At 37.5% G+C, this 18428-nt stretch overlaps 1 protein-coding gene across 15 annotated transcripts in view; it reads right to left on the reverse strand.

The window, feature by feature from the left end:
• Positions 1-18428, reverse strand: part of LOC106882264 (phospholipid transfer protein C2CD2L) — a 90263-nt gene that overhangs the window by 17678 nt on the left and 54157 nt on the right. For 8 of the 15 annotated variants that reach the window (XM_089338642.1, XM_089338641.1, XM_089338646.1 and 5 more), the window contains exons 2-7: positions 13863-13964; positions 10669-10788; positions 10406-10510; positions 9134-9376; positions 3638-3785; positions 2292-2400 (exon numbers count right to left, since the gene is read on the reverse strand). In XM_089338642.1, coding sequence (XP_089194768.1) covers positions 2292-2400; positions 3638-3785; positions 9134-9376; positions 10406-10510; positions 10669-10788; positions 13863-13964 — 827 coding nt within the window. The remainder of the gene's footprint in view (positions 1-2291; positions 2401-3637; positions 3786-9133; positions 9377-10405; positions 10511-10668; positions 10789-13862; positions 13965-18428) is intronic. The other 7 variants (XM_089338645.1, XM_089338644.1, XM_089338647.1 and 4 more) reach the window with 1 other exon arrangement.

The raw sequence follows: 18428 nt of genomic DNA on the forward strand, positions 1-18428 counted from the left end.
AGAAAAAAAAACAAAAACAACAATATAGAGAACAATTTATTCAGCATACATACATATGCCCAGAGACACATACACACCAATAAACACATATACATATATATATGCACACACACATAAAGACCAATCAAGTAAACCTATCAGTAATGTACCTCCAATGACTACTGTTGGCCAAATAAAGTAATATGGACAGCAGTTTGCAATCTTTCACCAAAAATGAGAATTACAAATGTCACCAAACTTTAACTAGAGGGTTAGGAAACACATTGCTGGAAATAAGAGCGAAACCACTCTAATGCTGGAGTTAACGAACACGAATGAAAACATATTCACTAACAGGGACCATAATTGTCCGAAAAGTGCCAATCAAGAATTCTTAATACTGATGTGTCAGTTTCAGCAATTTCTGTTGCTTCATCAGTCAAGACAGCTCGACTCTTTGGCTCTTTCCAGACTCACTTTGCCATTAGTATTTATGTTTTCATCCTCCAAATAATTCAATGATTTAGCAGTTTGCTGATGTGTTAATTTTATATATACACATTAGTGAATTGGAAGTTTCCGAAACTGATGTGTCAATATTAAGAAGAGTGAGACATATAGGAAGACATGGGATGAAGTAATGAGGACTGATCCCAGGATGCTGGGCATCACAGATGTCAATGGATCAAGATGTCTGGTGATATGAGCTTCTTGAAAAGGCCCACTCACTTCAGCAAAACTCAATTCTAGAGGTGTTGCGTGTTCCATCCACATATACCAAACCAAACCACATCTTCTTTTCCTCACATTTCCTCTTTCCATGGGCCTGTCTCTTGTTCCCCAATCCTGTCTTAACTGCCCTGTTTACTGTATTATTTCTATCATGTAGTCCCCCTACCTCTCTGTATACCCAAGTTTCACCAGTCACTGCATTCTCCACCCCTACACTCTTTGTACTCCCTACTCACATGCGTTTGCTGATACCCAGCCATTTATATTCTGACTCCTGTACCTTGACGGTATGCCCAGGCACTTTGCCACCATCTCCTGCTCTCTTCCCTTACTCTACCATCCCATTTATATTCTGATCCCTATTCCTTGTGAGTACACTCTGGCACTTTCCACCACCTCCTACTCTCTCTCTTGCACTCTTCCACTCCCTCCTTCCTTTGCTCTTCCCTCCAGATGGGTAACCATGTTATCTCCTCTACAGCAACACACCTGTTTCTGTCCTCCTCATTCTTGATCACTCTCTCTCTCTCTCTCTCTCTCTCTCTCTCTCTCTCTCTCTCTCTCTCTCTGCCCAGGTAACCGTGTACCTCCCCTACAGCAAGATACCTGTTTCTGTCTCTCTCTGTCACACTCTAACCTTTCTTCATCTGACACAAAACCACCTCCTCCAATGCTCCCTCCGCCCCTCCCCTCTCAAAGGATCTTTGTTTTGCAAGCTACTTGGTGACTCTGTCAGTGCTGGTGCCACATAAAAAGCTTCCAGTCTACACTGTAAAGTGGTTGGTATTAGGAAGGGCACCCAGTCATAAAAAACACACCAAAACAGACACTGAAGCCTGGTGCAGACTTCTGCCTGGCCAGCTCCTGTCAAACCGTCCAACCCATGCCAGCATGGTAAAACAGACATTAAATGATGATGATGATGATGATGATGATGAAATATACGATGCTAAGCATTATGAAGAAGATGACAAAGGACAAGAAATCTGGTGCCTAGCTGTACTCAGAAAGACTCATTCACCCACAACACCTTGATTAATGCTTACCTGTGAGGGGCTCAGCCTCACCCCCACCAGCATCCTCTCTGCCCTGAAAACCATCTCCCTAACACCTGAAACCTCTCTATCACCTGAGAGCAAAATAGGTGCATACGACATCCCTCTGCCTTCTTACTTACCTCCTTCCCAAACCTGAATCCCTTTCATTTCCCTCACATACTGTCTCCACTAATCACCACTTTTTTGTGCAGTCTCTCACCCCTGTGTTGTTCTCCATCACTTAACACACCTCTCTTATTTGTTATCATCCTCAATACCCTCCCATATATACCACAACTCCTCTTCCTGAGTCTATATTTCACTCCATCATTTGCCTCAGTCACCCCTACCCTGCCTACCCACTCAGTCCAAACTTCTGCATCACCCCACTTATTCTCACCACTCCCACTGTCCCCTGAGGGTATAATATATATATATATATATATCCTTGATTATAAATGTTGGTATTAGTTTGGACTAACATCAGTGGAGCAATCATGAACCAATGCGATGCTACATTAAAAAACATTGAAAAGAACTCACAAGAGGAAATGTTCATCCCAAAATGGGCTGACAGTATTTCTGACGACTGTGGTCTCATATTTTTGGTAGGGGCTATCCATTATAATCACACAGAATGGGTCACCTGTTCCTGAAATTAAAAAAAAAACACATTCATCATGAGCAAATTATAATCCTTTCTACTATAGTTAACAAGTCTTGAAATTTTGGGAGAACAGGATAATCAATAACATCAACCCCATTGCAGAGCTGGTACTTATTTTATCAACCTGGAAAGAACGAATGGCAAAGTCAACCTTGGTGGCATTTGAACTTCGTATGTAATAAGTTGCAAGAAACGCTGCTAAGCATTTTGTCTGCTGATAATGCTGCTAGTTCACAGCCTTAATAATAATGAAAACGGTTTTAAATATTGGCACAAGGCCAGCAATTTTAGGGGTTGGGGTAAGTCAATTACATCAACCCTAAGTGCTCAACTGGTCCTTGTTTTACTGACCTCAAAATTATGAAAGACAAATCCAACCTCACTACAACTTAACCCCAGAATGTAATAAGTCAAGAGAAATACTGCTAAGCATTTTGCCAGCTTGCTACCTTAACAACAACAACAACAACAACAATCCTATCTATTATAGGCATAAAGTCTGAAATTTGGGTGGGAAAAGGGTACTTATTTCATTGACCTGGAAAGGATGAAAGGCAACAGCATCAGAAAGCATCAGATGAACAAAATGCTTTGTGGCATTTCGTGCAGGATGTCCATGATTCTTCCAGCTTGCTGTCTCCAGACAGGTGGAGCAACGGAAGCTAGAAGGCCTGATTTAGTAGGAGTAGACCGAGAGAAGAATAGAAAGTGCCAAATGGTGAGAAAGTCAATATGAGAGAAAATAGGCAAGTACCAGGACCAAGCCATTGGATTACAAAGACTATGGAAAGTGTGGGTAAAACGTATTCCTGTGATTATAAGTGCATTAGGAATTATCCCCAAGGATTTGAACAGATGGATAGAGGAAATAGGCATAAAACCTAGTTTAGTGTAACTCCAGAAAACAGTGTTATTAGGGACAAGTAGAATACTTGGCATTTAAGGTTACTTGTAACCCAATGTTAGGAATTTCTCTTTCCCAACAGTTTAATCTACTGCACATATGTAAAATAATAATAACAATAATAATAAATCAATACTCAAGGCCGTTGAGATATACAAGATCTCTCCTGTTGGCTCAAAATTTTTATAGAATAGCATGGCCAAGTGGAACACCAGATCCACCAGCACCAGCACCAGCACCAGCACCACCACCAGAACCACCACCACCACCACCACACGACTACACCCCTCCCACCATATTTTAGACTTATTTACTTACCAACATCTCTTCCTCCAAGACTTGTTGCTTTAATAATTTTCACAAACAGCCGTTTGTCTCCAATTCCTCTTGGGGGTTTTGGAGGAGGAGCAGTTAGAGCCGGAACCTTTTTAAATGGTAATGTGGATTGTTGTGCCAAAGATGTACGCTGAAAAATAATAATAATATATAAACACACAAATATATACACACATACAGATTGACTATAACATCTCCTGGTCTGTATTATGGACTGTTTTTCTGGATGGTGCGAGTGAAAAGATCTGCTATTTGTGCCTGGAAGAGATAATGTGAATTTTATCTAAGAAGAAATCGATCAATAAAATCACTAAAATCTAGTTATGAGATGTCACCATAAATTCTGGAAAACTTTCAAAAGATATAATCCAGCAAATTTTGTATTGAATTCTTAATATTTTGATATTCTGTTCCAAATTATAAGGTATACCCTTGGAAATTTTTGCATGACATGGAGATTACCACCTGAAGACTTTTTTGGAAGCTTGTAAGAGAAAATACCCAAAGTGAAACAGATTTCAACCTTTAAGGATCATGTGTTCCATTGAGCATTTAGCTACATATTTTTCATGCAGAAGACACTCCAAGGAAATTTCCCAATATTATTGACTTTCTTTTGGATCATCAACTGTGATAAATTGAAATCATTAATTAATATTATAGAGAAACTAATGATAATACCAAAGCCAGCAAATTGTTTTTTAGGAAGGGAAGAATTAGTTGCTTCCATTGGCTCTGGTGCTCAACCAGATCTTATTTTATTGATTTCAAATGGATGAAAGGCAAAGGAAACCCTGGGCGAGATTGAAGCTGAGAGTTGGAAGAAATGCCACTCAGCATTCTGCCCAACACTGCTAATGATTCTACCACTTTAATGATGATGATAATCACAATGGTTTCAAATTTTGGCACAAGGCCACCAGTTATGTCCCCCCCCCACACACAAGGATGAAAGGTAAAGCCTCAGCAGAATTTGAACACAGAACATAAATATGGATGAAATGCTGATAAGCATTTTGCTTGGCATTCTAATGATTCTGCTAGCTTGCCTAAATGATGATGATGATGATAATAATAATAATAATAATGATGATAATGATGATTTCAAGTTTTGGCACAAGGCTAGCAAGTCAATTACTCCAGTACTCAACTGGTACTTATCTCATCCACCCTGAAAGAATGAAAAGCAAAGTTGATCCTAATGGAATTTGAACTCAGAACATGATGATGGATAAAATACCATTAAGCATTTTGCCTGGTGTGCTAACAATTCTGCCAGCTCACCACCTTCATAATGATGATGATAATAATAATAATAATAATAATAATAATGACAATTTTTTTTTACCTCAGCACAAAGTCAGTAATTGTTGGCCCTGGAGGAACAAAGAAAGTAAAACTGATCTTGGTGCAATTTGAACTTAGAACATAAAGAGTGAAAACAAACACTATAGATATTTTTCCAAAGCAGTCAAAATGATTTTGTTCATCCACCACAGATTTAATGGGGTGGGAAAGTTTGTATTATTAACCCTGGAAGGTAAAACAAAGCTCAGCAGAACTTGAACCCAGAATGTAAAGACCTGAACCAATGATTGCATGGCTAACACTGTTAACAGTCCAGTGGAAATGGCTTATCTACAAATGAAACCTGTTGACATAGAAAATAAGTGACATTAATATATTTTTGTTTACAGTAATTGAATGTATTAATGATGGACATGGTTGAATAGTTTTGAGAAAACAGTAAAAGACAAGCAAAGCTGTTGTTAACGAATTGTCCAATGAAGGGTGACAAGCACTGTTTCTGTGACTAGTGTTGAGGGCAGCAACTATTGGAGCTATCAAGGTGATCTCAGTCTATTAAATGACTAATTAAGCATAATGACATTAGATATTAATTAACATTGAATGCAATTTGGAAGACTCAAATCTTTTATAATTTTTAACATAACAGAAATTTTCAGCAATATATGGAGGGAGTGTGTACAAAACAATAGGGTGGAGTTAAATGTTTAAATACAGAGGTGAAAAGAAGATGAGATGAATGGGTGAAGGAAATGGAGATTGAGTGAAAAGAAATGGTGGTGTTAATAATGGTGAGCATTATAAGGGCAGTGGTGGTGATTGTGATGATGGTGGTGGTAGTGGTGGTGGTGGTGATTGTGATGATGGTGGTGGTAGTGGTGGTGGTGGTGATTGTGATGATGGTGGTGGTAGTGGTGGTGGTGGTGATTGTGATGATGGTGGTGGTAGTGGTGGTGGTGGTGATTGTGATGATGGTGGTGGTAGTGGTGGTGGTGGTGGTGGTGGTGGTGTTGTGGGCCTTGTTGATAGGATTGTTAAGATAATACTTGACAAGATTTGATCTGATTTTGTTTGGAAATAACTACATGGCAGTGGAGTCGTAATTTTTTAAAAACTGGAGCCGTGTCTCAAACACACACACACTCTCACCACATACCTTTCACGTTTCTATTGTCTCCCATTGTTAAAGTAAACACCAACAGTGTTAATATTTCACAACAATAATCACAAAATTCCATTACTATTTTACCAAAGAAGTGTTGGATATCAGAACCGAACAGGCGATTGTTTCGACGAATTTTCTGATGAATTCAAGTAAAATCTGAGCAAGTTTTTCTTTCTTAGTTGGGAAAATATTTGGATGCAGTATTGAGGAACTTGCCTATCATTGTGGAGGTGGGCATGTAAATGTGTATACATGTGTGTGAGTGTGTGTTTGAGATCTCATAGATATCTGTTTGGACAGGGAATTTCTCCCCTAACATCAAAAGTCACTTTCTGAAAGAGACTTAGAATCTGGAGTAAAAAAGTAAAAGATGGGTTACAGAAGGTACAAAAGATGGGCTATAGCAAATATTCTGCTCAATACCACAGATTTGCTTGTCAGTTGTTTGACCTTAACCAGTTGAGCATGTCCCTTAGTGGCTGACGATATGTGCATCTCTGATCACAAGCAGAAGTAGTGGGGGAGCATCATAGCCATGTGTTGAGAGGAATTCTTTGGGGTTTGAATAATTCACTTTTGGAAACATGGGTGTTTTGTTCAACATCCTTAAAAAAACCTTATTCAAGGACCTTTTAAGTGGGATGGGCTACTCAACTTGAAGAAAATTCTAACTGGGCCCCACCTGCGAGGTCATGTGCTGTTTATCTTGATATGAGATCACTATGTCACGCACGTATGGTTGTGATGCATGTGCCTGGTGTACCCTTATCAGACGGGTAGTCACGATTGCTATACTGGGCGTCATATATTTTATCCCAGTGTCATTTTGATTGCATGCACTGCTCTCTCACTCACTCAATAATAATAATAATAATAATAATAATAATAATAAGTAAAAATGTATGTTGAGGATGTTACATGTAAATAATCTCATTCTTCAAGTTAAAATTTGAGCAGAAAAAATAAGGCAAAATCTCTCATGGTGGAAAAGAAGACCTGGGAATCAAGTTGAACAGTTCAACAGATCTTGGAAGGTTAAATATAGTAATTAAAAAGAAGTCAGGGAAGGAAAATCATAAAGATGAGCTTAAAAGAAGGTTACAGGTAGCTAAAGAAGAGGTACGACAAAAATTTAAGGCAAGGTTAAAGCACAAAAACAAAAGAAAAAGAGACCAGATACGAACAGGAGAAAAGCAATATTGGCTGAAGAGGGTCTTCCAAAACAATGAAAGGAAATTTTACCAACAGCTGAACAATAAGGATGAAGATGAGAGGGGAATGTTTTCTGAAACACTGAAGCAGTAAAGAAGTTTTGGTTAGATATTTGGAAGAAAGAAGTTCAACGAAACCAAATATTAGACCAATTATGGAAATGAAAAAGGGAAATGCAAAATAAGACAAGAGAATGTAAATATTACAGAAGGTAAAAGAGATGATGGAGAAAATGTAAAAGCCCTGGATCAAATGGTGTTCAGGGATTCTGGCTCCAATATCTCTCAAGTCCACACAGCTATAAACAACTGTTTCTTACTGACTGTATAGAAAATAAAAGACCAATATGAATGATAAAAAGAAGGACAATACTGATAAAGAAGGCCAAAGAAAAGAGAGGAGAAGTTAGCAATTATAGATCTATTGTAAGCTTACCATTACTCATGGAATTATTAACTGGCCTCTTAGCAGATAAAACATTCCGGAGCAGGAGAATCTACTGCCAGAAAAGAGGGATGCAGAAAGAAGTGAAAGGGAACTACTAATCTCTTGTATCTTGACAGTGTAAGACTGATTTCAAAGATTTGGCACAAGAGTCAGCAATGTTCATGGGAGGGGCTAAATTGATTGAATTGACCCCAGTATTCAACTGGTATTTATATTATCAATGGTGAAAGGAGGAAAGGCAAAAATGAGCTTGGCAGATTTTGACTCATGCTAGAGGCTCTGCCTGCTTGCATCTTTTTGATTGACAGTGTGATATTGAGAGAAGAAAAGAAGCTTGTTATTGGAGGGTAGACTACAAAGAGCATATGGTACTGCATCACACTATCATTTCTGCTCAGCACACACACACACACACACACACACGCACACACACGCACATGCACACACACGCACATGCACACACACACACGCAAGATCTCAGTATTTTTTTTCTGTTCTTGAAGTGAAATAATCATTTTATATACTAAAATAGAATTTAAAAATACTTCAAACATAGAGAGAGAGAGAGAGAGAGAGAGAGGGAGAGAGAGGGGGAGAGAGAGAGGGAGAGAGAGGGGGAGAGAGAGAGAGGGAGAGAATAAAAGAACGAGATTACTAAAGATCCAGTGACATCACAAACTTTGCTATTCTTCCTTCCTCACTCTTTTCTGTTTAAATTTCCACATCACTTTCCTCCACTCTCTCTTGTTGTCTCTCTCTCTCCCTCCTTCTCCCTTTTCCTCTTCCCCTTCATCTTTCCCTAGCTGAGTTACCTTACTGCCATGCAAAGGGTAGGTGGGTAGGTAGGATATATCCTAGTTTATTAATTTATAAAGCTTTATATATTTGAAATGGTTTCCTGATGGAGGTAACAAAGAGAAGGGAGAGTAGAAATAAATGATGGAAAAAAAAAAGAGTGAGAGTGTGAGGTAAAGAGGTCAATGAAGCCGGAGGGAAAGGGGGGGGAGAAAAAAGATAAGGAAGAAGATTAGTGGAAGGGAGGGGAAAGAAAGATTCAGTTTTGTTTTTGAAAAAAGAAAGGGTGGGGAAACTAATTTTAAAAGTAAAACACATGTAACGTTAGACAGCATCCACATTATCTAGGTTAGGGGTTGGCAATCTAGGTTAGGGGTTAGGGGTTGGCAGTCTAAAGAAAAAAAAAAAAGCCATGATAGAAAATGGTAGTTGTGTGTTTGAGGAGGCAAAACGGAAGGCAGGGTGGAGGGAATTTCAAGTTTGCTCTTCTAAAGAAAGGGATTGAGTTGGACAAGCAACAGCCGTGCAGAGATCTTTTACTGTTTACTCACCCTGTATATCTCAGCTATTTTATGACTGAGAGCAACTTGATCGGTTATATTATGACTTACAACAGGCATCTCTTCATCAAACTCAGGAAACGTGACCAGAGGCTTGTAGTCGAGGTCATGGCTTGAGTCAAAACTGGATGACAATCCCAGGTAGTCAGACATGTTGATGGTCACTGAGGACATACACAGTGCGTTGCGGACAACTTCTTCTACTACACCAAGGTCAACTACTTCTTCAGACTCCTAGGAACATTTAGAAACAATAAAATATGTCTTTAAGATCTGTAAACTTTAGAAGAAATGAGAAAAAAAGTTAGAATATTTATGATAATGACAACATATATACATACATACATACATACATACATACATTTGCATATATAGAGGGTGCAATGGGTAAATTATTGTCATTTTATATTTTTAGTTTTGTGCATTGTTTGTAGGGTCAGTTGGGCATTGTCTGTGAGAAAAATAACACCATGATGCAACTTACTCAGCCAGAAATTTGGAAATGGCATGCTGTACTGCTTGGCACTTGTGCTGGAAGCTCCAATATGAACTTCCTGAACTCTAGCAATAATATAATTCTTAGCCATATACAATTTTAAACCACTCTACCTAGTCAAATAAAACCCGTATGAGTTAGCTCCCTTTTCACTCCAAATTAGAGCCCCCCCCCCACTTCACTTACACTGCCGGTGACTAAAACTCACTGCGGAATAAAACCAACTTAATACACACGTGCGATAAAATGTGCTTAGTCAAACTCGAAACCCCACACCAAAATAATATTCACCCTGCTCTAATTGCCCAACGAAACTAACCATCTACTACAATAAAACTTATATATACATGGTTATATAGCAGTGTGTTTGAGTAGTTTACTTCTGAAGCATTTTGCTTTTGCTTCAGTCCCATTAATAGCAACACTAGACAAGGACAACAACCAGAAGAACATTAACTAAAGCAGCTGTATTCTCTAATTGTACGATGTTTGATTTGAAGTTTTTTTTATAAAACTGTTTCTAAAGATGGAATTGTGCCACAAAAAGATGTTTGACCAACAGAACAACAAATCAAACACAGAACTGACCACAACAAATCTCAGAGATTTGGGGAAAATAAAAGAAAAACGTAAAAAAAAAATCAACACCAAACCAATAATTCAACAAAGACCATAATTATTCTTTATCTGTTTTAATGAACATTTTCTCTCTTCTTTTTTTTTTTGCCAATCTCAACTAAAAACAAGGAAGTAGAAAATTTACATACCTGATATGGGTTAATTGGTTTCACCTTGACTTTGGCTAAAGGCTGACCATCAAAACTAGTTGTAAGAATTATATGGCCTTGGGTATATTTGAAATAGAGTTTCACCTGAATAATAATAATAATAATAATAATAATAATAATAATAATAATAATAATAATAATAATAATAATAATAATAATAATAATAATAATAATAATAATAATAATAATAATAACAACAACAACAACAACAATAATAATAACAACAACAATGGTGGCCTTACTTTAGCTTGGTATCTTGCCACGTCACATAAACAATTGGTTAGTTTCATTCCAGTGTGTGTTTTTTGGGAGGCAAACATAGAGAATGACAAGTTGTGAGCATCAGAGAAATAATTGATGAGCTGGAAAAGAAGTAGAAATGAATTATTTTAAATTATTAGTCTCATTATTAAGGCAGTTAGCTGGCAGACTCATTAGCATGCCAAGTGAAATGCTTGGTAGTATTTTGTCCACCATTACATTCTGAGTTCAACTTTCCCTTTCAATAAAATAAGTAAAGGTCAAGTACTAAGGTCAGTGTAATCAACTGTGCTGCTCCCCTTAAAAACAATGTAACCTTCATATAATTAATGTATTCTCAGTCTGATGATTAGTTAAGTTGAATACCTCTCATTGAGTAATTATTACATCAGAGGATCTGTTAGCTTGGAAACATATGTAGCCTGAATTTTACCTGCTCCACTCCCTCAATTTGGATTTTTATTCACATTCATAGCAACTCTAGTTGTTAGCAGTGAACTATATAGAAACTTTCAGCTAATTGAATTTCCTTGCAACTTTGATATGGGAAAATGTGTGTAACCTTTGATGCCAATAATTTGTTATTGTTGCTGACTGTATACTGTCCACTTTTTGTCTTCTATACCTAAGCATCTTGAAAGAAAAGTTGGGCATAAGAGGCATCAAATGTGGTGTGCAAGAGAAATGACTGTGCTGATATGGTCATGTGATGTGTATGGACGAGGACAGCTGTGTGAAGAAGTGGAGGGAACCTGTGGAAGAGGTAAACCCAGGAAGATATGGGATGAGGTGGTGAAGCATGATCTTTGACCAGTGGGCCTCACAGAAGCAATGTCTAGTGACCAAGACCTTTGGTGATATGCTGTGCTTAATAAAAAATGTAAAATCAAGTGAAATTGTAGTCATGGCCAATGCTGGTATTGTGACACAGAAAAAGCACCTTTCAAGTGTTGGGCCTCACCGAGGCAATGTGGCTGATGCCACTGTTGCGTAACTGGTACCTGTGCTGGTAGTATATACAAGGTAACTTTAGAGTGTGTTGGGCCTCACGGAAGCAATGACAAATGACTGAGACCTTTGGCAATATGCTGTGCTTGAGAAGGAGACCAATTTAACCAAGTGAAAACAGCCATGGCAGATACTGGTGTCATGCAACTGGCACCTGTGCTGGTAGCACATAAAAGCACCCGTTACACTTTTGGAGTGGTTGGTGTTAGAAAGAGCATCTAGTTGTTGAAACCATGCTAAATCAGACTGGAGTCTGGTGCAGCCCCTCAGCTTACCAACCCCAGTCAAACCATCCAACCCATGCCAGCACAGACAATGGACGTTAAATGATGATGATAATGCCACAAACTGCTTGAAACTTACAAACTTCCTACACTTGGATCCCTGGATCTTATCAATATATATCTTTATATATACACACACACATACAGTTGTAACAGACATTCAGCACAAGTATGGGATACTGCCAACTGTAAAGAATGACAAACACATCTAAATAGAAGTAATGATGGAAACTATTTTAATTTCTGGAAAACACCATTATTGACTCCTATCATTAATCTAGCATTGTCGGTTCCGATAGCCAGTAAATTTTTTATATCTATTTTTTTTTCACTAATTCAATTTTTAAGACATCTACAATGCCATCTGCATCACATGTTTCTAACGATACCATACTGAGATATGTATGTACCACTTTTTTGTGAGTGTCACTATAATATATGATAACAATTCCTAACAACTTGTTTATCGATATATCATTGGATTCATCTCATAACAGGTTAAATTTTCTATCTCTTACATCAGAAATCAAATCTCCATCAAAATATGGAGCTACAACATTTCTCACACAACCACTTAGTAAATACTGGCATCTTAAGCCATTATTTTCAGAATTTTTGCTGGTACAACCTTGTCTTTTCTTTGCTCATTATAATGTAGTTGGAAGCAAGAAAATAAATTAAATGATTAATAAAAAAATAAAATTGAAAACACAACTTATCAGTTTGCTGCTAACAATTCCTTCATTCGTTGTCAACAGTTCTTATGCATGAAGAATACTGATTCAGGATGCAGGGTGGCCAACTTATAAATGGAAAAGTAAAATCTGCAGAAATCCTTAAACTGTGTTCTGATATAAACCTGGGAACATTATATTTTGCTTCTAATTTTACATTTAATATCTATTGGTAAAATCATAAATATTACTACAATACTTGGAAAAAAAAATGTAAGTAGAAGCATAAAGGGGGACCCCCCACTGTACTTCTATCCAAGACATATAATCCAAAACAAGCATTAAAAAACGATGGTCTATTTTAAAACAGTCAAACTGAAAGTAAATCAGTCAAGCTGTCATGACAAAAACTCTTCACGACAGAATAAAGCATTGTAAGGATGGATTTCCAGGCTTTCATTCTTTGCAACAGATTTACATTATGGTGTCATGAGTTCAAGTGCTGACAGGAGTTATGTTCTCCCCCTCCCCACTCTGTATCTAAGTCGGGGGGGGGGGGCTGGAAAAGTTCATAACTTGATAAACTTTCATTTGAAGTTTCAAGAAAGTGAAAGAAAAATTCAACAGTAGCCTTTGATACTACTAAAATTTGGTTAATGAAAGTAGAAAAGGGGGAAAAGGAACAAAAAAAGGGCAAATATTGCAGAAATGTCATGATCAGAGAAGAATGCTAAAAAAATGTTAAAATTTTAAACCTGTTATTTTCCCTGCTAAATGCTAGATTCAAAAATTTTCTGCTAAATGCTGAAAAAAAAAAAAAACCAAATGCTAGATCTAGCATAAAATATGCTAAATTGGCAACCATGCTCTCAAGTGATACCTATTAGTAGTGAGAGCTTGTTTGTTTTGCTCTCCATGATTTTTTACTGTCATGCAAAAATTACTTGGTAACCTCCTAAGTGCTGGTGGCACAAAAAAAGGCACCCAGCAAAGTGTGTAAAGTGGTTGGCATTAGGAAGGGCATCCGGATAAAGAAAATGTATCACAGCTGACCTCAGAGCCTAAGGTGGCTGTGTGGCTTGCTGGATCTTGTCAAACTGTCCTACCCATGCCAGCATGGACATTAAGTGATGATGATGATGATCTTACACACACACACACACACACACACACACACACACACACACACACACACACAGGTGTACTTACAAAGTAATCTTCTGTTTTGGTTCCTGATTCATATTTGATGTCAGAAATCTTGGGTGGTGGACTGCCTGGCTCTAATTTTTCTATCTTTATCTGGACAGGACCCTTCAATTAGAAAACAAAAACATTTGAAAATACACCAAAAGAAAAACTACAAAGCAATAAGTCATACAGAAATATGTTTTCTCTTCAACTTCCCTTTAGTCCATCTTTGCTGTTGTTACTCATATTTAGCCCCTTCCCCCACTGCTTATTCAGTTCTTAGCCATGGTTTCATCATTCCATCATAATTTTCCTTCACTGGATTAGATCTGCTGATGACATGCTATGTATTATAGGTGAGGTGAGAGGCATTATGTAATCACTTCACCTTCTAGAGTTAGAAGTCAAATCTCTCCCAAATCTGTTTTTAAAAAAGAACATCTGCAATAATGCAATCCTGAATATTGTAAGTCTGAAGAGATGGGACTGATATATTGAGATTGTCCACTGATGAGAAGTGTATAGGACCAAACATTGAGCCAGAGATCAAATAGCAATAACATTGTTACTTCTGTGTTAATGAGATGGGAGTAAATCAAGGATTGATCCCAATAAACCCTGATAATAACAACAAACCAGCCCTTTATTTCTCTGGGAAAGTGGGTTAAAGGGTTAATAATGAATTTTCCCTGTGATTATTCGAGATAGCAGCCAAATCCCTTTCAAATCCAACTCATCCATGACAATATAGGTCAGATACTACACTGTGCATGGAAACAAAATTGGGATGGCCATGATTGGAGTGATTTTATGATCAAAGCTGACCTGGAGGTTGAACTAAAAAAACAGCTCAGAAGATTTCAGTTTACTAATTAATAAAACTGCTTATTAACTTTGATTAAAAAAGTGCCCTTCTTCTGGGGAAATATAGGACACAGTAATTGATAAAAAATAAAAATTTGAACATTTTGAAATCAGTCTTAGAACTGATGCAGGTTAAATGGAGACATAGAGATGTTACAAATAATGTGCCATAGAGCAAGCTTAAGTGTCTTGAAGACATGTCGGAAACAATTTGAAGTTTCATGGAATAAAATTCTTGAGTGTGATAGAGACTTAATGAGAATGGATTATTGTATGATTAAGTTGATGTGGTTGGGAGGGTGAGGGGATGTTGCTAGTGGCCAGAATTAAATAAACACAGAACAATCCAATTATGAGAAAGGATGGTGGAACTGACAGATAGAATGACATACAGTATTTTCAATAGTATTTTCAACCCATGCCAGCATGGAAAATGGATGCTAAATGATGATGATGATTGATTCATTTGTAACTCAATCCTGGCAATTACATCTGTTAAATACATTCCTAAGGCTGACCCTTATCAATGGTTAAGACTATGTGTGAGAATTTGTAATTGGAGTTTTGAATTTATGCCAGGATATAAAGTAATCAGGGTATTAATTGGATTCACTTAAATAGAAATTTAATTATATGTGTGTGTGTTTCTCTGTGTGTGTACACATATATGTTTGTTTATATGTGTGCATGTGTGTGTGTGTGATAGTGGATATAGGTGAGCCTTACAGGCATCCAACTATAGTTTATGAATGATTAAAGATAATTAACACCTTAATTAATTTCTATTCTAGTAGAATTTATAAATTCTGATTAATTTATATGAATATACTGCAAAGGCTTTGGTTGAGTTAGGCTAGAGAGGAAGCCGCTTGCCCAAGGGTCTGCTCAAGCACCTCAGTGTCCACTGCTATAGCCTCAAGCTAATCAAAGCCTCAAACAGTGCATTTTGTATATGGAAACTGAAAGAAGCTTATTGTACACACACACACGTGTGTGTGTGTGTGTGTGTGTATGGTCATGTGATGTGTATGAATGTGATCAGTTGCCTAAAGAAGTGCTGATCACTTAAAGTGGATGGAACTTGTGGGAGAGGGCGACTCAGGAAAACATGAAATGAAGTATTGAGGACCAATCTTGAAACGCTGAGCCTTACAGAAAAGATGACAAGGGATCAAGATGACTGGCATCATGCTGTGCAAAAGAAGAGCCATTTACCACAGTAGAATTGTTATCCTGAAACCCCCTTAGTATGTATGGAGCTCTGCCCCCACCTCCATTCTTTCAGCCCATCAAGCATTCCCCACCACATCTTATCCCCTAACACTCATCACTCTCAATCAAGGGTACAACTTGGCTGCTGCTGCTACTGCTGTAATCACTTTACTACATCCAGTCTCCTTGGTTACCTAACTCCCTCCTCTGAACTACTCATCTCAACCCCAGTGCTCAACTGGTACTTATTTTATCAATCCCAAAAGGAAGAAGAGTGAAGTTGAACCCAGCAGAATTTGAACTCAGAATGAGAAGACGGACAAAATGCCATGAAACATTTTGCCTGGTGTGTTAACGATTCTCCCAGCTCAATTCTGCCTAAAAATAAAAAGTGCTTATTTCAGATGTTTTGAAAATTTCTTGTTTATTAAAATCCTTTTATTTATTCATGTCAGGTCACTTTCAAGAGCTACTGGTAACATGTAATCCAATGTAACCTGTCACATGGTCGGGTCGTCGGCAACTAAACTGGCAACCCCATCAAGCTTGCTTGGTGAGGAGGGTGATTGTTGGACACCCTGCAGGACCAAAAATAAGACCTGTCAAAGGGCGGAAGAACTTCTGTGTAGTCAATGGCCAATTCAACAAGTACCTTGTCACAGTGAAGTGCCTGTGTGCTCCATTGACCCAGAGAGCTATGCTGGAGGGAGAGAAATCTTCAGGAAGGTCTTAACAAGTCAGACAGGTCGAAGCGTAGGAGACAGACAAAACCTTAATGACAGTAAATGGAAGCGTCAGCAGCAGGGCGTGGATTTAGTAATCGGCAGGGGACCTAACAGATCAGATTCCTGGCTTTGGACTAGCAGGATGTCATGCAGAGGATCTTGAATACAAGACAATGGAGGAGACCCCAATATTCCTAGTTAGATGGAAACTGTGACACTACATGGAGCAGCACCCTGTGACTCCTATATTATGTGCAACTGAAACCCCTATGAAAGGGGGCATCCTATGGGACAACCTAGATGAGATGTCTTTTATTTTTCTTAGCTGATCTAGAACTGGGTTCACTGGCTGAAAGGTGCACATTATGTACTACATCGATTGTAAAGGAGCTGTGAACCACACATTTAAGTAGTACTGACTGTCTGTGTAACTGTAAATAGGTATCAAGACAAGATACAGGTTTATACCAAATGGAGCCACTAGATTTTCTTTTTTTCTTTTCTTTTTAGTTTGTAATGGTAACTTTTATTCTCAAGAGTACAGCTTTGACAGAGGAGGGCTCTAGAAAGTTGACTCACAGCAGGTAGACATAGTTTTCAACAATCATTCTAGCAACCATAATATTCTTAAATGTTACGTTCAGAATGTTAAAAGGTTTTTATAAGGGTTCAGAGAAATTTATTAAAGAAAAAAAAATCTAAATCATATTTTATTTAAAAAAAACACTAAAAAAAAAGTATTTTAAATTTGTTTAAAAATACTGGAAATAAATTGTTGTTAGTTTATGTTAATTAATTAATTATGGTAAATCAAATTAGTTTTAAATATAACAACATTCTGTCAGAGGTTGGGGGTGGAGAACCTCAGAGGAAGTTTTAATATTTAATTTTATGTAAATATGCTGCCAATAACATTAATCAGTAATTAAAATTCAGAAGAAAATGGAAGGAAAGAGGCAAGGGTAGCAAAAGAAAATGGAAAGAAAAAATGTTTTTTCCTATTTTAGGTTTTAAAAAAATGCATAATTTTAGCTGATTTTGTGCTTTTAGTTAGATCATCCTAATAGCTGTTCTACTAATAGTAAATAGTAAAAGATACTGGTAAGAGGAAATTAAAAGAGTCTATAGAAAGAAATGAGAAACCGTTGAATGAAGCAAACGAAAGGAGTGTGTTTGTGTGAAGCCTGTGTGTAGAGAGAGAGAGAGAGAGAGAGAGAGAGAGGCCTGTATGGATGTTGTTGCTTGGCTAACATACCGACTGCTGTTCAGAGGGGAAAAAGCAGCCAACTCTACAAACACATGTGCCTGTTCTTATGCAAGTGATATCTTACAATGCTGTTATTTACTGCTTACCAAACCATATTTCCAACATACTGCCAAACTAAGACAACATAACTACAGTGTTCATATCATTTAAAGCTGTTGCTGCTGTTGCTACTACTACTACTACTACTACTACTACTACTACTACTACTACTACTACTACTACTGTCTGCCTGTCTATCTGTCTATCAATATTAGTTTTGTATGAAACTGATATATTCATTAAGATTCAAAATAAAAGCCTTGTTATACTGTAGAGACGGCATAAAACATGTGAATGGTCCCTCACAAATGGATTACATTTCAAAACATTTTATAGCAGAAAAAAAAAACAACAAAACAAAACAAAAAGATTGATTTTATAAGTGACATAGTTGGTAGATATTGCTCATAGTTCTGGAAGGAAACCGAAGTTTCAAAATATATGCACACACACACACACACACACGTGGTTAGGCAATTT

Source organism: Octopus bimaculoides, chromosome 20 (assembly GCF_046866305.1).
Source record: "Octopus bimaculoides isolate indiv1 chromosome 20, ASM4686630v1, whole genome shotgun sequence".
Taxonomy (NCBI): Eukaryota; Metazoa; Mollusca; class Cephalopoda; order Octopoda; family Octopodidae; genus Octopus; species Octopus bimaculoides.